Here is a 16,448-nt window from a genome sequence, read left to right as displayed (position 1 = left end):
GGGGATGGCTCCTTGGCCTCTGCCCCAGGTGCTGGAGTGGCTCTGGTCGCGGCAGAGCGGCACCCCCCCCCCCCAGGGGCAGAGCATCGCCCCCTGGTGGGCAGAGCGTCCCCTGGTGGGCAAGCCGGGTGGATCCCAGTCGGGCGCATGCGGGAGTCTGTCTGACTGTCTCTCCCCTTTTCCAGCTTCAAAGAAGAAAAAAAAAAAAGATTTTCAGTAGCTGTTTATCCAGACCTTAACTGTTTTATTTTATTCTCTTAAAGTAACAGGTTTTTTTCTCTTAGGTACCTGCCTACATGAGGACAGTTGAGTGATTGTCCTGCTAATTTAAGGCTACTTCAGTACTTCAGAGGGCAATTGTTATAGCCACTGAATTAGATTATTCTCTTAGAAAATATTCTTTCCTGTCTTCCTTCCTTATCTGTTCTGACTTTGGCCAATCGATAGTTGATTTATCACTGAACTAGTTAGCTTTGCCGAGTCTATAGACATTCTGTATTTATACAAAGCCAGATAACTTCGATTAACAAGACATAATCTCCTTTTGAGATTTATTGTCCACAGCACATGCTTTCTAATCATAAGTCAGCAGCATCAAAACCAAAATGAGTAATAGAAGGATTCTCATAGGCAGATGCTCTGATACCCTGATGGATGCACTGGAAATACATATTAAAATTTGACCCTAGCCTGACCTGTGGTGGCGCAATAGGTAAAGCGTTGACCTTGAACACTGAAATTGCCAGTTCGAAACCCTGGGCTTGCCTGGTCAAGGCGCATATGGGAGTTGATGCTCTCTGGTCCTCCTTCCCTTCTATCTCTCTCTGTCTCTCTTCTCTAAAAATGAATAAATAAAAATAATTTTAAAAAAATTTGACCCTAATGTACCTGACCAGTGGTGGTGCAGTGGATAGAGTGCCAACCTGGGACACTGAGATCCCAGGTTTGAAACCCTGAGATTGTCAGCTTGAGCCAGGATGTCCCCAGCTTGAGAATGGGATCATCGAAATGGTCGCTGGCTTGAGCCCAAAGGTTGCTGGCTTGGCTGGAACCCCCCTGTCCCCCACAGCACGAATGACAGGCAATCATTGAACAACTAAAGTGATGCAAATACAAGTTGATGCTTCTCATCTCTCTCCCTTCCTCCCTGCCCCTCTTGTTTTATAAGTGCATGCTAAAAAAAATTTTTTTTTACCTTAGTTTATAAAATCTCAAAATAGTTTGTCTTATGTCATTCTGCTGGTCCTGACTAGTTAGCCAGTTCACTGCTTATGTCCAGCTTCTCCTTGGGACTTGTAGGCCTAAATCAGTCCCAGGGAATCAGAAAACCACTGTTGGCCTAAGAGTTCTAAGGCTAGCCCAGCTACCCAGGTTCAGATTGGATTTTGACTGGTTTGGGATGCCAGTGGTTACTGTTTCAACTGACATAACTTTTCAGTCTTGAGTTTTTATCTTTGTGGTACTGGATGCTCTGAAACTTGTGTTAAGCTCTCCTTTCCTTCTTCATGCAGATCAACCAACCCAAATTGCCAATGCGAACTCTGGATCCTCGGATTTTGCCTCGAGGACCAGATTTTACTCCAGCCTTTGCAGATTTTGGAAGGCAAAGCCCAGGTGGAAGAGGTGTGCCTGTAAGTTCAAGTTCCCTACAGCTCAGTTAGAAACTCATAAACTTCATACCATCTGACGGCAAAGAGAGTGGCTTTTATTCATTGATTCCTTTAAGGAAGAAGAGTAGTAGATTAGAGGTGAAGACTGTCCTTTCTAAACTAATCTTAAAGTAAATAAAGGATACACATGAATCATTTTTATTGAAATACTTGAAAGAAGCTGGCTTACATTATTTTGCCCTTGATTTTTTTTTGAAATATGTTTTTTCATTTGAAATACCCTGCAAATGGATTAAAAAATAGAGCCATCCTTGAGTATGTGTCCTATTTTGTTTTCAGGTGTCCTGATATAGTAGAGACCTCTGATGACTTTCCGCTAATGGGCATCTCTTTGTCTGTTCTACAGATCTGCAAAGCGCAGAGCAGGCACGGATTGCCAGTTCTGAAACAGAGCAAAGCCCCAGCTTGCACTCCACTGGCAGTGTCGCGCCCACCCCTGAAGAGCCTGCCTCTAGGGGTGTGCTGAATCCTTTTATAAAAAGGTTAAAAATAGTCTGTGGTGTTAAAATAGTGTATGTTTTGCTTTTATCACTTACTATAGCCTGTGAAGTGAAACTATGAACAAGGACACATACGAGAGAGTGCAGTGTTAGGAAGCTGCAGGTTGCCTTGCCACCCGAGTGCAGGCTCTTCGGTGGTGGAAGCGCATCACCAGTGGACAGATGCTGGGACACTGCTCTGCAGGGTTTGGCAGGCTCGGCCTCCTCCGTGCTCGGTAGACTTGCAGAAAGCTTAGGAAGCAGTTGCCGATGATGGGAATGCCTCTTTTTCCCAAGTTGGAATGGGTGAGCACTTAAAGTTCTGGGGGAGCTTGGAGTTTAATGTACATTTACAGATCAACCTGTTAAGACCATTTTGTATTTGTTAAAATATTTTCATATAAGGTGACACTTTTTATTTCCCCATCACCTTTTTATTTCTTTGATGACAACTTTTGAAACCTGCTTGGAAATAAGACTACCCTGTCTGAAAATAAATGTCACTATGTAGGTATTTGATTATCTGTTTGGTTATAACCTGATTAAAAATATTTAAACGCATAGTGTTTTGGAGACTTTTTAACACCTCAAGAACATCTCCTTAATATAAATCATATTACTTTTTCAGCACCAGCATCTTAAAGACCTCTGTTTATAATATTCTGTTCTCACACGGGTTTGAAATTTAACTTTTATTTTCTCTAACTGCTAAGATAAAATTTTTATAGAATTTGAATTGCCTCATCAGAAAGTCTTAGAAAGCAGCTTTCTAGAAACCATTTTATACTTTCTTTTTCAGCATTATTTCCCTCTTTGGTGGTTTGAATTTATATTTCTGTCAGTGTTGTTTTTGTTTTAGTTTTGATTTACAGCTTCGTTTTGCCAAACATTTGCAATCGTGTTGATGCCATTTTGATTACTCTCTGGTTAACAGCATCTGTTATCGTATTGCTCAGTTTTTTGTGGGTTTTTTTTTTTTGTTTTTTTGTTTTTTTTTTTTCTGAAGCTGGAAATGGGGAGAGACAGACAGACTCCCGCATGGGCCCGACCGGGATCCACCCGGCACGCCCACCAGGGGGCGACGCTTGCCCCCCCAGGGCGTTGCTCTTTTGCGACCAGAGCCACTCTAGCGCCTGGGGCAGAGGCCAAGGAGCCATCCCCAGCGCCCAGGCCATCTTTGCTCCAATGGAGCCTTGGCTGCAGGAGGGGAAGAGAGAGACAGAGAGGAAGGAGACAGAGACAGAGAGACAGAGAGGGGTGGAGAAGCAGATGGGCGCTTCTCTTGTGTGCCCTGGCCAGGAATCAAACCCGGGACTTCTGCACGCCAGGCCGACGCTCTACCACTGAGCCAACCGGCCAGGGCCTCGTATTGCTCAGTTTTGTTTGTATATCACTCAAAAGAGGTATGAATTGCCATGTCTCCTCCTCAGTGTATACAGTCACTTTTTATTACCAGATTGCTGCTTTCTGATAATTAGATATAGCAAAAAGGAAATACTATGAATTGTGAATAAGCTATATTTCTTTTACTATATTGAAATTAGAAAATGAATTATAAAAGTAACTATCACAATGTATGTTTGCCCACTAATCTGTGTTCCTACATATATCAGATAAATTAGTTGTTTGATGCATGCAAAGGAATATGACTGGAAGTGAGCCACTATCAAGAATTTGTGCCTAAACTTTGGTGACACAGTGTATAAAGCATCAACCTGGAACACTGAGGTCGCTAGTTCAAATCTCTGGGCTTGCCCAGTCAGGGCACATACAGGAAGCAACTACTACAAGTAGATGCTTCCTGCTTCTCCTCCCTTTTTCTCTCTTGCTCGCTCTCTCCCCTCTCTCCAAAAATCAATAAATAAAATCTAAAAGAAAAAAAGAATTTGTAAGTGTCTCCAAAAAGGTCACCTTTAATTGTTTAATTCACTTTCTTTTAAATAGTTCTGTCATATGCCACAAGCTAATTTTAAAGTGAGATTGTGGTCTATTGCTTTAAATCAAGTAATTATTCTTCCATATCTCCCATAGCTTGTAACAAATATTCTCTGTTTAATTTGTCCAGCTTACTTTGGTATATTGGTAAATAGAGATGGGAATTTCATAGTACATTATATCTCACATGTAAAGGAACAATCAGTAATGGTCTTTGGAAAAAAGCAGTAGCTCTACTCTTCATAGTTTCTGGTTCCATAATTCTAGTCATTTTTGCTGGCTTCCAATTTGGCTTATAAATAATTCCCACCCAAAAATCTCAGTATCTGCTAGGTATACTTCATAGTATGACGTAAACACTCATAACTCCTAGTAGAAACTTTCCCTGCAATAGACTTGTTACAAAATTTTTCTTACTGCATAGCAGTTGTTTTAATGTCATATGCCCTTACATACAGTTTTCAAATATAAAAGTTTTTTGATGGACAGCAAAGTGCATATCAGTTGGAAACACCCAGGTAGTATCATCTCTGTAGATTTTTCAAAAGTCAAATTACTTGGCGGTTGTGGTATTTTGATAATCTGTTGGCAGACTTCACAGAGTATCCCAAAAGAAATGTACTGAGCAAGGGTCTGTGGACCTAGACTAGTAACTTGCCATCCATATCCATCTCAACTAACTCTGAGATTAGCTGAGTTATTATAAAAATCCTAAGGGCAATGTTATCCTGAGCTCATATCATGCTTCTCTCTCTTCTTAAAGGAATACTTGGTTGATTTATTTCACCCCATTAAATTTAATTTTCTAAATAAAATTTTTTTTAATTGCTAGGACGAATATTGGTCCTATTTTCTTTGTTTATCCAGGTAAGCAGAGGTATTTGAGGCTATAGTCTCTGAATGAGATAGAAGTAGTGTATATTAAATTCTTAAACAGAGGTGGCTATAATTTCTTATTTAATATATATAAGAAAAAATATATGAGAGTCAGTAAAAAATTTAAACTTCCAGTTCACCTAAAAAAAACTGTGGCTCACTAGTTAATCAGTTCCAAATTTTGACTCTTCATTTTAGGTCTGACATTTGTGGACCCTGAGCACATTATATCTTTTTTAAAATTTATTTGGGGGGGGAGGTCCTATTTATTTATTTATTTTTATAATGGAAAGTTTGTTTTTTGTTGTTTTTTATTAATTTTGATGGGGTGACATTAAAAAATCAGAGTACATATGTTCAGAGAAAACATCTCCAGGTTATTTTGACATTTAATTATGTTGCATACCCATCACCCAAAGTCTAACTGTCTTCCGTCACCTTCTATCTGGTTTTCTTTGTGCCCTCCCCCATAACCACCACACTCTTGTTCATGTCTCTGAGTTTCATTTTTATGTCCCACCTATGTATGGAATCATATAGTTCTTAGTTTTTTCTGATTTACTTATTTCACTCAATATAATGTTATCAAGGTCCATCCATGTTGTTGTAAATGATCCAATGTCATCATTTCTTATGGCTGAGTAGTATTCCATAGTATATATGTACCAAAGCTTCTTTATCCAGTCATTATTGAAGGGTTTTTTGGTTGTTTCCATGTCTTGGCCACTGTGAACAATGCTGCAATGAACATGGGGCTGCATGTGTCTTTACGTACCAATGTTTTTGAGTTTTGGGGGTATATACCCAGTAGAGGGATTGCTGAGTCATATGGTAGTTCTATTTTTAGTTTTATGAGGTACCACCATACTTTCTTCCATAATGGTTGTACTAGTTTACATTCCCACTAACAGTGGTTGAGGGTTCCTTTTTCTCCATAGCCTCTCCAACACTTGTTATTACCTGTCTTGTTGTTAATAGCTAATCTAACAGATGTGAGGTGGTATCTCATTATAATTTTGATTTGCATTTCTCTAATAGCTAATGAAGATGAGCATCTTTTCATATATCTGTTGGCCATTTGTATTTCTTCCTGGGAGAAGAGTCTGTTCATGTCCTCTTCCCATTTTTTTAATTGGATTGTTTGTTGTTGAGTTTTAAGTTCTTTGTATATTTTGGATATTAGGCCCTTATCTGAGCTGTTGTTTGAAAATATCATCTCCCATTTAGTGGGCTGTCTGTTTCTCTTGCTGTGCAAAAGCTTCTTAGTCTGATGTGGTCCCATTCATTTATCTTTGCCTTCACTTCCCTTGCCTTTGGAGTCAAATTCATACAGTACTCTTTATAACTAAGGTCCATGAGTATAGTACCTATGTTTTCCTCTATGTACTTTATTGTTTCAGGTCTTATTTAGGTCTTTGATCCATTTTGAATTAATTTTAGTACAAGGGGACAAACTGTAGTCGAGTTTCATTCTTTTGAATGTGGCTTTCCAGTTTTCCCAGCACCGTTTGTTGAAGAGGCTTTCTTTTCTCCATTGTGTGTTGTTGGCCCCTTTATCGAAAATTATTTGACCATATATATATGTGGTTTTATTTCTGGGCTTTCTATTCTGTTCCATTGGTCTGAGTGTCTGTTTTTCTGCCAATACCATGCTGTTTTGATTGTCGTGGCTCTATAATATAATTTGAAGTCAGGTATTGTAATGCCCCCAGCTTCGTTCTTTTTCCTTAAGATTGCTTTGGCTATTTGGGGTTTTTTAGAGTTCCATATAGATCTGATGATTTTTTGTTCCATTTCTTTAAAAAATGCCATTGGAATTTTGATGGGAATTGCATTGAATTTGTATATAACTTTGGGTAATATGGTCATTTTGACTATATTTATTCTTCCTATCCAAGAACAAGGAATATTTTTCCATTTCATTGTATCTTTTTTGATTTCCCTTAACAGTGCTTTGTAGTTTTCATTATATAGGTCCTTTACATTCTTTGTTATGTTTATTCCTAGGTATTTTATTTTTTTTGTTGCAACCATGAAGGGGATTATTTTTTTGAGTTCGTTTTCTGATGTTTCATTGTTGGCATATAGGAAGGCAATGGACTTTTGTATATTAATTTTTTATCCTGCGACCTTACTGTATTGGGTTATTGTTTCTAGTAATCTTTTTGTGGAGTCTTTAGGGTTTTCGATGTATCGGATCATACCATCTGCAAAAAGTGAAACCTTTACTACTATTTTTCCAATATGAACGCCTTTTATTTCTTTTTCTTGTCTGATTGCTCTGGCTAGAACTACCAGCACCACGTTAAATAAGAGTGGAGAGAGTGGACACATCTGTCTTGTTCCTGATTTAAGGGGAAAAGTCCTCAGTTTTATGCCATTTAATATGATGTTAGCTGATGGTTTATCATATATGGCCTTTATTGTGTTGAGATATTTTCCTTCTATATCCATTTTGTTGAGTGTCTTAAACATAAAGTTGTGTTGTATTTTATCGAATGCCTTTTCTTCATCTATTGATTAGATCATGTGGTTTTTGTTATTTGTTTTGTTGATATGGTGTATTATGTCAACCGTTTTACGTATGTTGAATCATCCTGTGATTCTGGGATGAATCCCACTTGATCATGATGTATTGTTTTTGTAATATGTTGTTGTATTCAGTTTGCCAGTATTTTGTTTAGTATTTTAGCATCTGTATTCATTAGAGATATTGGTCTGTAGTTTTCTTTTTTGTGTGTTGTCCTTGCCAGGTTTCAGTATAAGGGTTATGTTGACCTCATAAAATGTGTTTGGAAGTATTGTTTCTTCTTCAATTTTTTGGAAGACTTTGTGTAGAATAGGAACCAAGTCTTCTTTGAATAATGTTTGATAGAATTCACTAGTATAGCCATCTGGCCCTGGACTGTTATTTTGGGGGAAGTTTTTGATAGTTTTTTCTGTTTCCTCCCTGTTTATGGGTCTGTTTAGGTTTTCTGCTTCTTCATGGCTTAGTCTAGGAAGATTGTATTGTTCTAGGAATTTATCCATTTCTTCTAGATTTTTTAATTTGGTGGCATATAGTTTTTCATAGTATTCTATAATAATTCTTTGTATATCTATGATATCTGTGGTGATTTCTCTTTCATTTTGGATTTTGTTTATATGAGTCCTTTCTCTTTTTTTCTTGGTGAGTCTTGCCATTGGTTTGTCAATTTTGTTGATCTTTTCAAAGAACCAGCTTGTTTTATTAATTTTTTCTGTAGTTTTTCTGTTCTCTATTTCATTTATTTCTGCTCTGATTTTTATTTTTCTTTCTTCTGCTGGTTTTGGGTTGTCTTTGTTCTTCTTTTTCTAGTTCCTTAAGATGTGAAGTTAAGTGGTTTACTTCTCTCTTGTTTGTTCATATAAGCCTGTAGTGATATGAACTTCTCTCTTTTGCTGCATCCCAGAGATTCTGATATGTCGTATTGTTATTTTCGTTTGTATGTATCTTTTGATCTCTGTGCTTATTTCTTCTTTGACCCACTCATTTTTTAAAAGTATGTTGTTTAGTTTCCACATTTTTGTGGGTTTGTTTACCTCTTTTTTGCAGTTAAATTCTAATTTAAAGGCTTTATGATCAGAAAATATGCTTGGTATAATTTCAGTTTTTCTGAATTTGTGGATGTTATTTTTGTGGCCCAACATATATGGTCAATTTTTGAGAATGTTCCATGTACACTAGAGAAAAATGTATACTCTGGCACTTTGGGATGAAATGTAGATATCTATCATACCCAATTGTTCTAGTGTTTCTTTTAAGAAATCAATATTTCTTTATTGATTTTCCGTTTGGATGAACGATCCAGAGCAGGTGTCCCCAAACTACGGCCTGTGGGCTGCATGCAGCCCCCTGATGCCATTTATCCAGGCCCCGCCGCACTTCCTTCTAGAAGGGGCACCTCTTTCATTGGTGGTCAGTGAGAGGAGCACTGTTTGTGGCGGCCCTCCAACGGTCTGAAGGACAGTGAATTGGCCCACTGTGTAAAAAGTTTGGGGACCCCTGATCTAGAGCCATCAGCAGTGTATTGAGGTTTCCATGTATGATTGTATTTTTGTCAGTATTCGTTTTTAGATCAGTCAGTAGCTGTCTTACATATTTTGGTACTCCTTGGTTTGGTGCATATATACATATATTAAGAAGTATTATGTCTTCTTGATTCAATGTCCCCTTAATCATTATGAAATGACCGTTTTTGTCTCTGATTACTTTTGCTGTCTTGTAGTCAGCATTGTTAGATATGAGTATTGCTACACTTGCTTTTTTGGATGTTATTTGTTTGGAGTATTTTTTTCCAGCCTTTCACTTTGAATTTGTTTTTATCCTTGTAGCTTAGATGTGTTTCTTGTAGGCAGTATACACTTGGATTTTCTTTTTTAATCCATTTTGCTACTCTGTGTCTTTTTATTGGTGAGTTCAATCCATTTACATTTAGTGTAATTATTGACACTTGAGGGTTTCTTATTGCCATTTTATATATTGCTTTCTGTTAGTTTTGTATCTTGTTTGATTCTTCTTCTATTTTGTTTTTCTATCATTTGTTTTTGTTCGGTTGTAATCCATACTTTTTTCCTGTTACTTCTTTTTTCAAGTCATGTGCTTCTATGGTGGTTTCTTTAGGATTGATTACCATTAAGTAATGGAAAGAGTACCTATCATGTTCATTGTAGTACACTATCTCATGAGTGCTTCTGCACTCCATCCTCCTTTGCTACTGTTATGTTAATCTTTGTCCTCTCCCCTTTTTTGTTTTTGTTGTCACAGTTTAAATTTGATTTTATTGTGTTCTTGGTGGAGCTTTTACTTGTGGTTTTGTTTTGTTTTGTTCTTTGTATCTGGTTGGAAAACCCCCTTTAGTATTTCCTGAAGTGGGGGTTTTCTGGTGATAAATTCCCTCATCTTTTCTGTATCTGTGAAAGTTTTTATTTCTCCTTCATATTTGAAGGATAACTTTGATGAATATATTATTCTTGGCTGCAAGTTCTCTTTCAGAACTTTAAATATTGGGTTCCACTCTCTTCTAGCTTGTTGAGTTTCTGCTGAGAAATCTGATGATAATCTAATAGGCCTTCCTTTATATGTTGTATTCTTTTCCCTGGTGCCTTGAAAATTTTTTCTTTGTCATTGGTTTGTGCCAATTTCATTATGATGTGCCTTGGAGTAGGTTTGTTGGGGTTAAGATAACTCGGTGTTCTGTTTGCTTCTTGAATTTGAGGCTTTAGTTCTTTCCATAGGCTTGGGAAGTTCTCGTCTATTATCTGTTTGAATATGTTCTCCATTCCATTTTCTCTCTCTTCTTCTTCTGATATACCTATTATTCTTATGTTGTTCTTTTTAATGGAGTCAGATAATTCCTGTAGGGCTTTCTCATTTTTTTTTAATTCGTGAGTCTCTCTCCTCTTCTCTCTGTTGTGCCTCTAGTTGCCTGTCTTCTTTGTCACTAATTCGCTCTTCTATCTGACTTGTTCTATTAGCTAAGCTTGGTACCTTGTTTTTCAGTTCATGAGTTGAGTTTTGCATCTCTGTTTGATACGTTTTTATAGTATCAATTTCCTTGGTAATCTTTCTGTTCATTGTTTTTTGAGCTCCCTAAATTGCCTTTCTGTGCTTTCTTGTATATCTCTGAGTATTTTTAGGATTTCTATTTTAAATTCTCTATCATTTAACTCCAAGGTTTCCAATCTATTAAAAATTTGTTCTATAGATTTTTTCTCATCTCTCTGTGCTACATCTCTGTTTTTTGTATCCATGATATTTGATTTCCTTTTCCTTAATGGCATCTGAAGGTGGTTTTGTTAATAAAACTTTGTTTGGTGTATGTGTATTTCAGATGCTCCTGGGATTGTTTTTGTCTCTAGTTGTTGAATTTGTTGAAATTTTGGAGAGAAGTATTGGGAGCCCTCCTCACAGCGCCATTTCTCTCAAGACCTTCACATTATATCTCTTCTAGCCTTGATCAGGATTGTCTGTCCTTCAGTCAAGGAGACCAGGCTATATTTCTTTGTCTATACTTCGTACCTCTTTGTACTGAATTCTAGATTTTGTTTGTGTTCCACAAATAAGTCATTCATTATATATGGTGCAACTTTTGAAGCATAGTATAAATTTGACAATTTGTATTAAATTTTTTACACTCAACAAAAGGACATAAAATGTTCAAAGGTAATTATCTCTGTGCTATTCCTTTGAAATTCTCATATTGTGTCTTGAGGCAGGTGTGGCATAAATTACTTTTTAGATTCAAATTCCAAGGCATATTCATTGATGTTTGTAGACTTTTTTGAAAATGGACATTTTCTGACTTTATCTAAACATGCTTAAAATTATATCTCCAAATTATGCATACTATGGCTTTGACTTGATTTTGACATAATAAACTTTCATTATACCCACTAACCTTTGTCCTTGACAAGTCTGCATGAATAAAGGCATGGATTAAGTTAAATGTCATGTGATATAATGGTGTATTTGGGCTTTGTCCAAGCATTGAAAAGGAGCTTAAGCCTGACCTATGGTGGCGCAGTGGATAAATCGTCAACCTGGAAAAGGAGCTTAACCCTAATGAATTAACTCTAGACTATGACCTGAATTATAAAAATCATAAATTACTTAGTTTACTGCATTTTCTGAACAGAATTGCTTTGTCTGGGCTATCATCAAAATTTGCATTATGAATAATTGCTTTATAGTAGTACTCTCTGGTTTAACAACTGTTTCCTGTTGGTACTTACTCAGTCTCATGGTCCTCTTTAGTTCTCTTGGTTATACTGTGACTGTTGCCTCTGAGTTTATCTTACATTAGTTTTTTTAATGTTTACCAATTAGTCTGAGATCATACCATCAATATTGAGTTCTTGGCTGGATATATTTGACAAATTGGTGTATGTTGCCTAGAAATTCTGACTTTTGACCCTGATACATTCTTGATACTGCTTTTTCTAATTAGAGCAGATGGTGAAATGTAAGAGTAATTCTGAGAGTGTGATGTATAAAGGCTTTAAGTTTCTCAGTTTAGGCCTCAGACCATGCCTCTCTTAGAACCTGTCTTTTTTTTACAAAGCATAACATTTAAGTTTCTGCTTCCTTTCCTGAAGCTTATATGGATTCACAAGAGTAGTATTATTAGGGCATTAAGTGAGTTATGATTCTGGTCTTTTGTGTTGTGTGAAACTATTTTCTTCCCTCTTAAAATTTAATGACAGCATTTACTCAGCAGTTAGAAATGCTGTGTCAGAAACATGAGGCTCTCATTATGAGACAGATCTGGAAGGAGCAGCATTTACTCTCAATCCAAATATTTAATCTTGCAAAATTATTACCAAGGAACTGTTGGGACTGTTTTAATACACAGAATGGAACTTTAACCTACCTCATTATCTCACAGTAAGAATTATTAATTTGATGGATAACGTGACATGGCAGCATATATTGGTTTTTCCAGGGAGCAGTACAGTTGATCTTTATTGATATAAATAAGATTTAATTTTAGTATTTCTAGCTTTGCAAATTTAGAAGGGTCCATGAAGATTTACAGTGAAGTTGGGTGCTATGCTATTATTCTCTTTAGAGAAGTTTTGTGACAAGGTTGTATTTGCATTTCACACTGGAAGTTTAGCAGTCCAGTTTTTGAAGCAGATTTGTAACTGATTATTTCTCTATGTGAATTTTTTGTGGTTACTCAAAATGACCAGTTCAAAGTCACAACTAGGAAAAATCAGAGCTTCACTTAAGGGTAGTCTGTTTTGTGAGCAACAACAGCTTTATTGAATATAATTTTCTATCACTTGATTTCATTTAGGACTTCAGGATCTAAAACTGTAGTGGTGGAGAACATTATACTGATGGTGTTCTAAGTTTCCCCCTCCCCCAACAAAAAAAAGGATCACATCTAAATTGAGTGCCTAATGCTCATCTTTGCAACTATAAGGGCTTGGTATGATCATCAGGCTTGACTTGAGGAGCACAGCAGAGACAGTCAATTGTTAAGTACTCTACAGATAAAATAAAGAATATTCTTGTCCTAGTTGTTGAATGTTGGCACACGGAGATCTCAGCCTGGCCAGAGAAGAGAACCCAGGAAGATCATCACCGTCTCTGTGAAGGAAGATGTGCACCTGAAAAAGGCAGAGAATGCCTGGAAGCCTAGTCAGAAACGCGACAGCCAAGCTGAGGATCCTGAGCACATTAAAACCCAGGTGAGAACAGAAGCACATTCCACCTGTGTTTTGAAATTTATAATGATATTGTTTTAGCTTGTCATATTGCCCTATTAGTATATTTAGAGATCTTAGTTTACGGTTTTTTGTTGTAATTTTTTACTGTTATAAGGTAGGAATTATTCTAAAAGCCATTTTGGATACCAGATAACCCATTTTCTCTTGAAATTGCTTTGTGTGTGCTTTCAAACAGACACTATCTCAAAGTTCTTAAATCATCAAATTCTATCATTCCGGCTTAGAGCCACATTTGCTTTATTAAAAATGTATTTTAAGAGTCTTGGTGTTTACCCTGTACTAGTCAATATATTGCTTTATGTCTCCTTGTCAGACCTGCATTTCCAGTAAGCCAAAATTAAGAAACTCAACTTGTTTTAGAGTCTTTTGGAATAAAATTGAATTCTTTGTACTTTTCTGTGTATACCTTGCCCTCAGAACTCCTTATGGTAAATTGAAGAATTCCTTTGATCCGCACAAAATTTTGTGTGTGTCAAATAATGAATGTAAAGCCTGATTCATCTGCTGTATGCACAGTGCCAGTTCCTTTCCCTGGGTTACCTCTGCCATCTCCTTGGGTGTTTTTGCTTCTAGGCACCAATACTAGAGTCTCTTCTGGAACTTCACACCTGTACCAGAGCCAAGCATCACAGGGCAGCTTTTCAGTGTCTGATTTCTTATATATCTTTTCTCTCATCACCAACAGTTTAGTATAGCTGTTGAAAGCTCTAGCTGTGGAGACAGGCAGGTTCTGTTAGGCAGGTCTTAATCTCAGATTTAAAATGCAGAGAGTGATATTGCCTATCTCACAGGCCGTTGTGAAGATTAAATGAAGTACTTATAAAGCACTTAGTGTAGTTCCCGGAGCCCAGCTGGGCACTCAGAATGATGATATTCCTGGGATCAGAGATGTGCCATATAAATCTTGGTTTTGATTCAACACCAACAAAGAACCTCATACATAACAGATACTCAGTAAATACTTGTTAAACAAATAAACTAATCAACAAAGTTGTTCAGCGAAGTCAGCACCAAGATAAGCTGATCCATCACAAAGCCACGCTGACCAACCTACCTGGCTGCTTACCTTTGTTCATTGTTCTGGTGATTGTCTGGACATTTGTGCCTACGTACATCCTTTTCCAAAATCACCGGCATCAAGTACCTAATCTTCCCTCCATTTCTTCTCAATATGTTTCAATGTTGTTGTTGTGTTTTAGTACCTTCTACATCCCTCTCTCTAGTTCCCCTGTGAAATGCTTAATGATAAGGGGCCTAAATGGCTTACAAAAGATAGGTAAAACTCCTGCTGAATCTTTATTATTGAAGATGTCTTATTTTAGTATTTCAGGCACTCATATTAATGCCTTACCCCATTAGGTTCTTCAAACCTATAAAGGAGGGATTAAATATTGTCTCTTTTTTTTCCAATGAAGAAAAACGAAGCTTCAAGAAATTGTTACCCATCATGTTGTGGTTACTACATAGTCCATTTGTTGTGACTTGTCAGCCTTCCTTTACTCTGCTAACAGAGTTGTCCCCATTATTGATTAACTTTTATTTCAGAAACATTAGAATAATTATTTTGACTTAGGTATCACTAATTAGTTCTCTTTAGTTAAAGCAAATTCAGTGGAAAATAAATTGACTTCTTTTTTAAGGCCAATACAACCTTATTTTTCTTAACCCATTTTCTTCTAAGTATGGAGCAGCTTTGTGTTGTTACTGCTCTGTTGTGGAGTTGTTATCCTTCTTTGCATAGGTATAACCCGTGTGGAGCTGGTGCTCCTGCTAATTGTTATTCTGTGTCTTCCCTTTTTGTCAAAACAGTGGTTTTATTGTTTCCTCCACTTCCAGAACAATTATCACTCTGAATTTCATTTCTATTATTTCATTCCTATATTATAACAACTTTATGAATGACCATCAGTGGACCTTATTCTTCCTGTATCATAAGATTTAATCTACTCCTTGCCTGACCAGTGGTCGCACAGTGGATAGAGCATCGACCTGACACACTGACCCCAAGGTCACCGGCTTGTGTGCAGGCCATCTGCTTGAGCATGGGCTCATCAATATAATCCGGTGGTCAGTGTCTTGAGCCCAGCGTTGCTTGAGCAAGGGGTTACTGGCATGCACCCCAGCCAGCATCCACCTGGCAACCCATTTGGGGCCATTACTCAAATCAGCTGAGCTATCCTCAGTGCCTGGGGCCAACACTCGAACCAATTGGAGCCACTGGCTGCAAGAGGGGAAGAGGGGGAGAAGGAGAGGAAGAGAAGCAGATGATTGCTTCTTGTGTGTGCCCTGACCGGGGATTGAACCTGGGACATGCCAGGATGACGCTCTACCACTGAACCAACCAGCCAGGGCCAGAATCAGCTTCTTGATTTTCAAGAATAAAAACCATAACATAACTCTACTAGGATTTTTATTTTTATTGTATTAAATTTGTACGGCACTTTGAAGAAAACTGACAACAATGATCTTCTAATACATGAACATGATATATAGATCTCTAATTATTTAAGGTCCTCCTTGGTTTATTTCATCAGTGATTTCTAGTTTTCATCATATAGTTCCTATGGATATTTTGTTAGATTCTTAACTAAGTACTTAATGGTATTTGATGCTATTGTAAATGGTGCTTTTTAAAAATATAATTTGTAATTATTTGCCACTAACAAATAAAAAATAATTGATACTTGTATGTTAACTTGTATTCTACAACCTTCCTAGATTCATTAATTCTAGTATCTCTCTTTGTAGATTCCTTATGATTATCGTTGTATATATACGATAGTATACCAGCTGTGAAGAGAGACTGCTGTTTCTTCTTTTACAAGGGCTGTAGTGGTTCTTTTTCTTTTCTTTATTGCACTGACTAGGAGGACTACCAGTACGATTTTGAATAGAAAAGATGAGAACAGACATTTTTGCCTTGTTCCCAATGTTAGTGGGAAGGCCATGAAGTAAGATGCCCTTTTTCTAACTGAGGAAGTTCTATTTCTAAGTTGATGAGGATTTCTGCAACGTCATTTTAAAAGATGTTAGGCTAGTATTCTATACTATAATTTACACTACACCATGTAGTAGGTGAATTTCAATTTTAGAACATTTTTTACTTATTATAAAGGGTTATTAACAGAAATTACTATGGCTAAAAATTTTTTTTACCTGTCTTTAAGTATGAAAAGATTTCTAAAAGGTTTATCGCTGGCTCAAAGAGGCATATCACAGTTGTAAAGCTTTT

General features: G+C 37.0%; 1 protein-coding gene across 23 annotated transcripts in view; it reads left to right on the top strand.

The window, feature by feature from the left end:
* EIF4G3 (eukaryotic translation initiation factor 4 gamma 3) overlaps nucleotides 1-16,448 on the top strand; it is a 343,178-nt gene that overhangs the window by 247,791 nt on the left and 78,939 nt on the right. For all 23 annotated transcript variants that reach the window (XM_066375310.1, XM_066375307.1, XM_066375323.1 and 20 more), the window contains 2 exons: nucleotides 1,512-1,631; nucleotides 13,007-13,177. In XM_066375310.1, coding sequence (XP_066231407.1) covers nucleotides 1,512-1,631; nucleotides 13,007-13,177 — 291 coding nt within the window. The remainder of the gene's footprint in view (nucleotides 1-1,511; nucleotides 1,632-13,006; nucleotides 13,178-16,448) is intronic.

The sequence above is a fragment of the Saccopteryx leptura genome, chromosome 3 (genome assembly GCF_036850995.1).
Source record: "Saccopteryx leptura isolate mSacLep1 chromosome 3, mSacLep1_pri_phased_curated, whole genome shotgun sequence".
Classification (NCBI taxonomy): Eukaryota; Metazoa; Chordata; class Mammalia; order Chiroptera; family Emballonuridae; genus Saccopteryx; species Saccopteryx leptura.
Note: the sequence above shows the minus strand (reverse complement) of the source record. Positions and strands in the feature narration are given on the sequence as shown.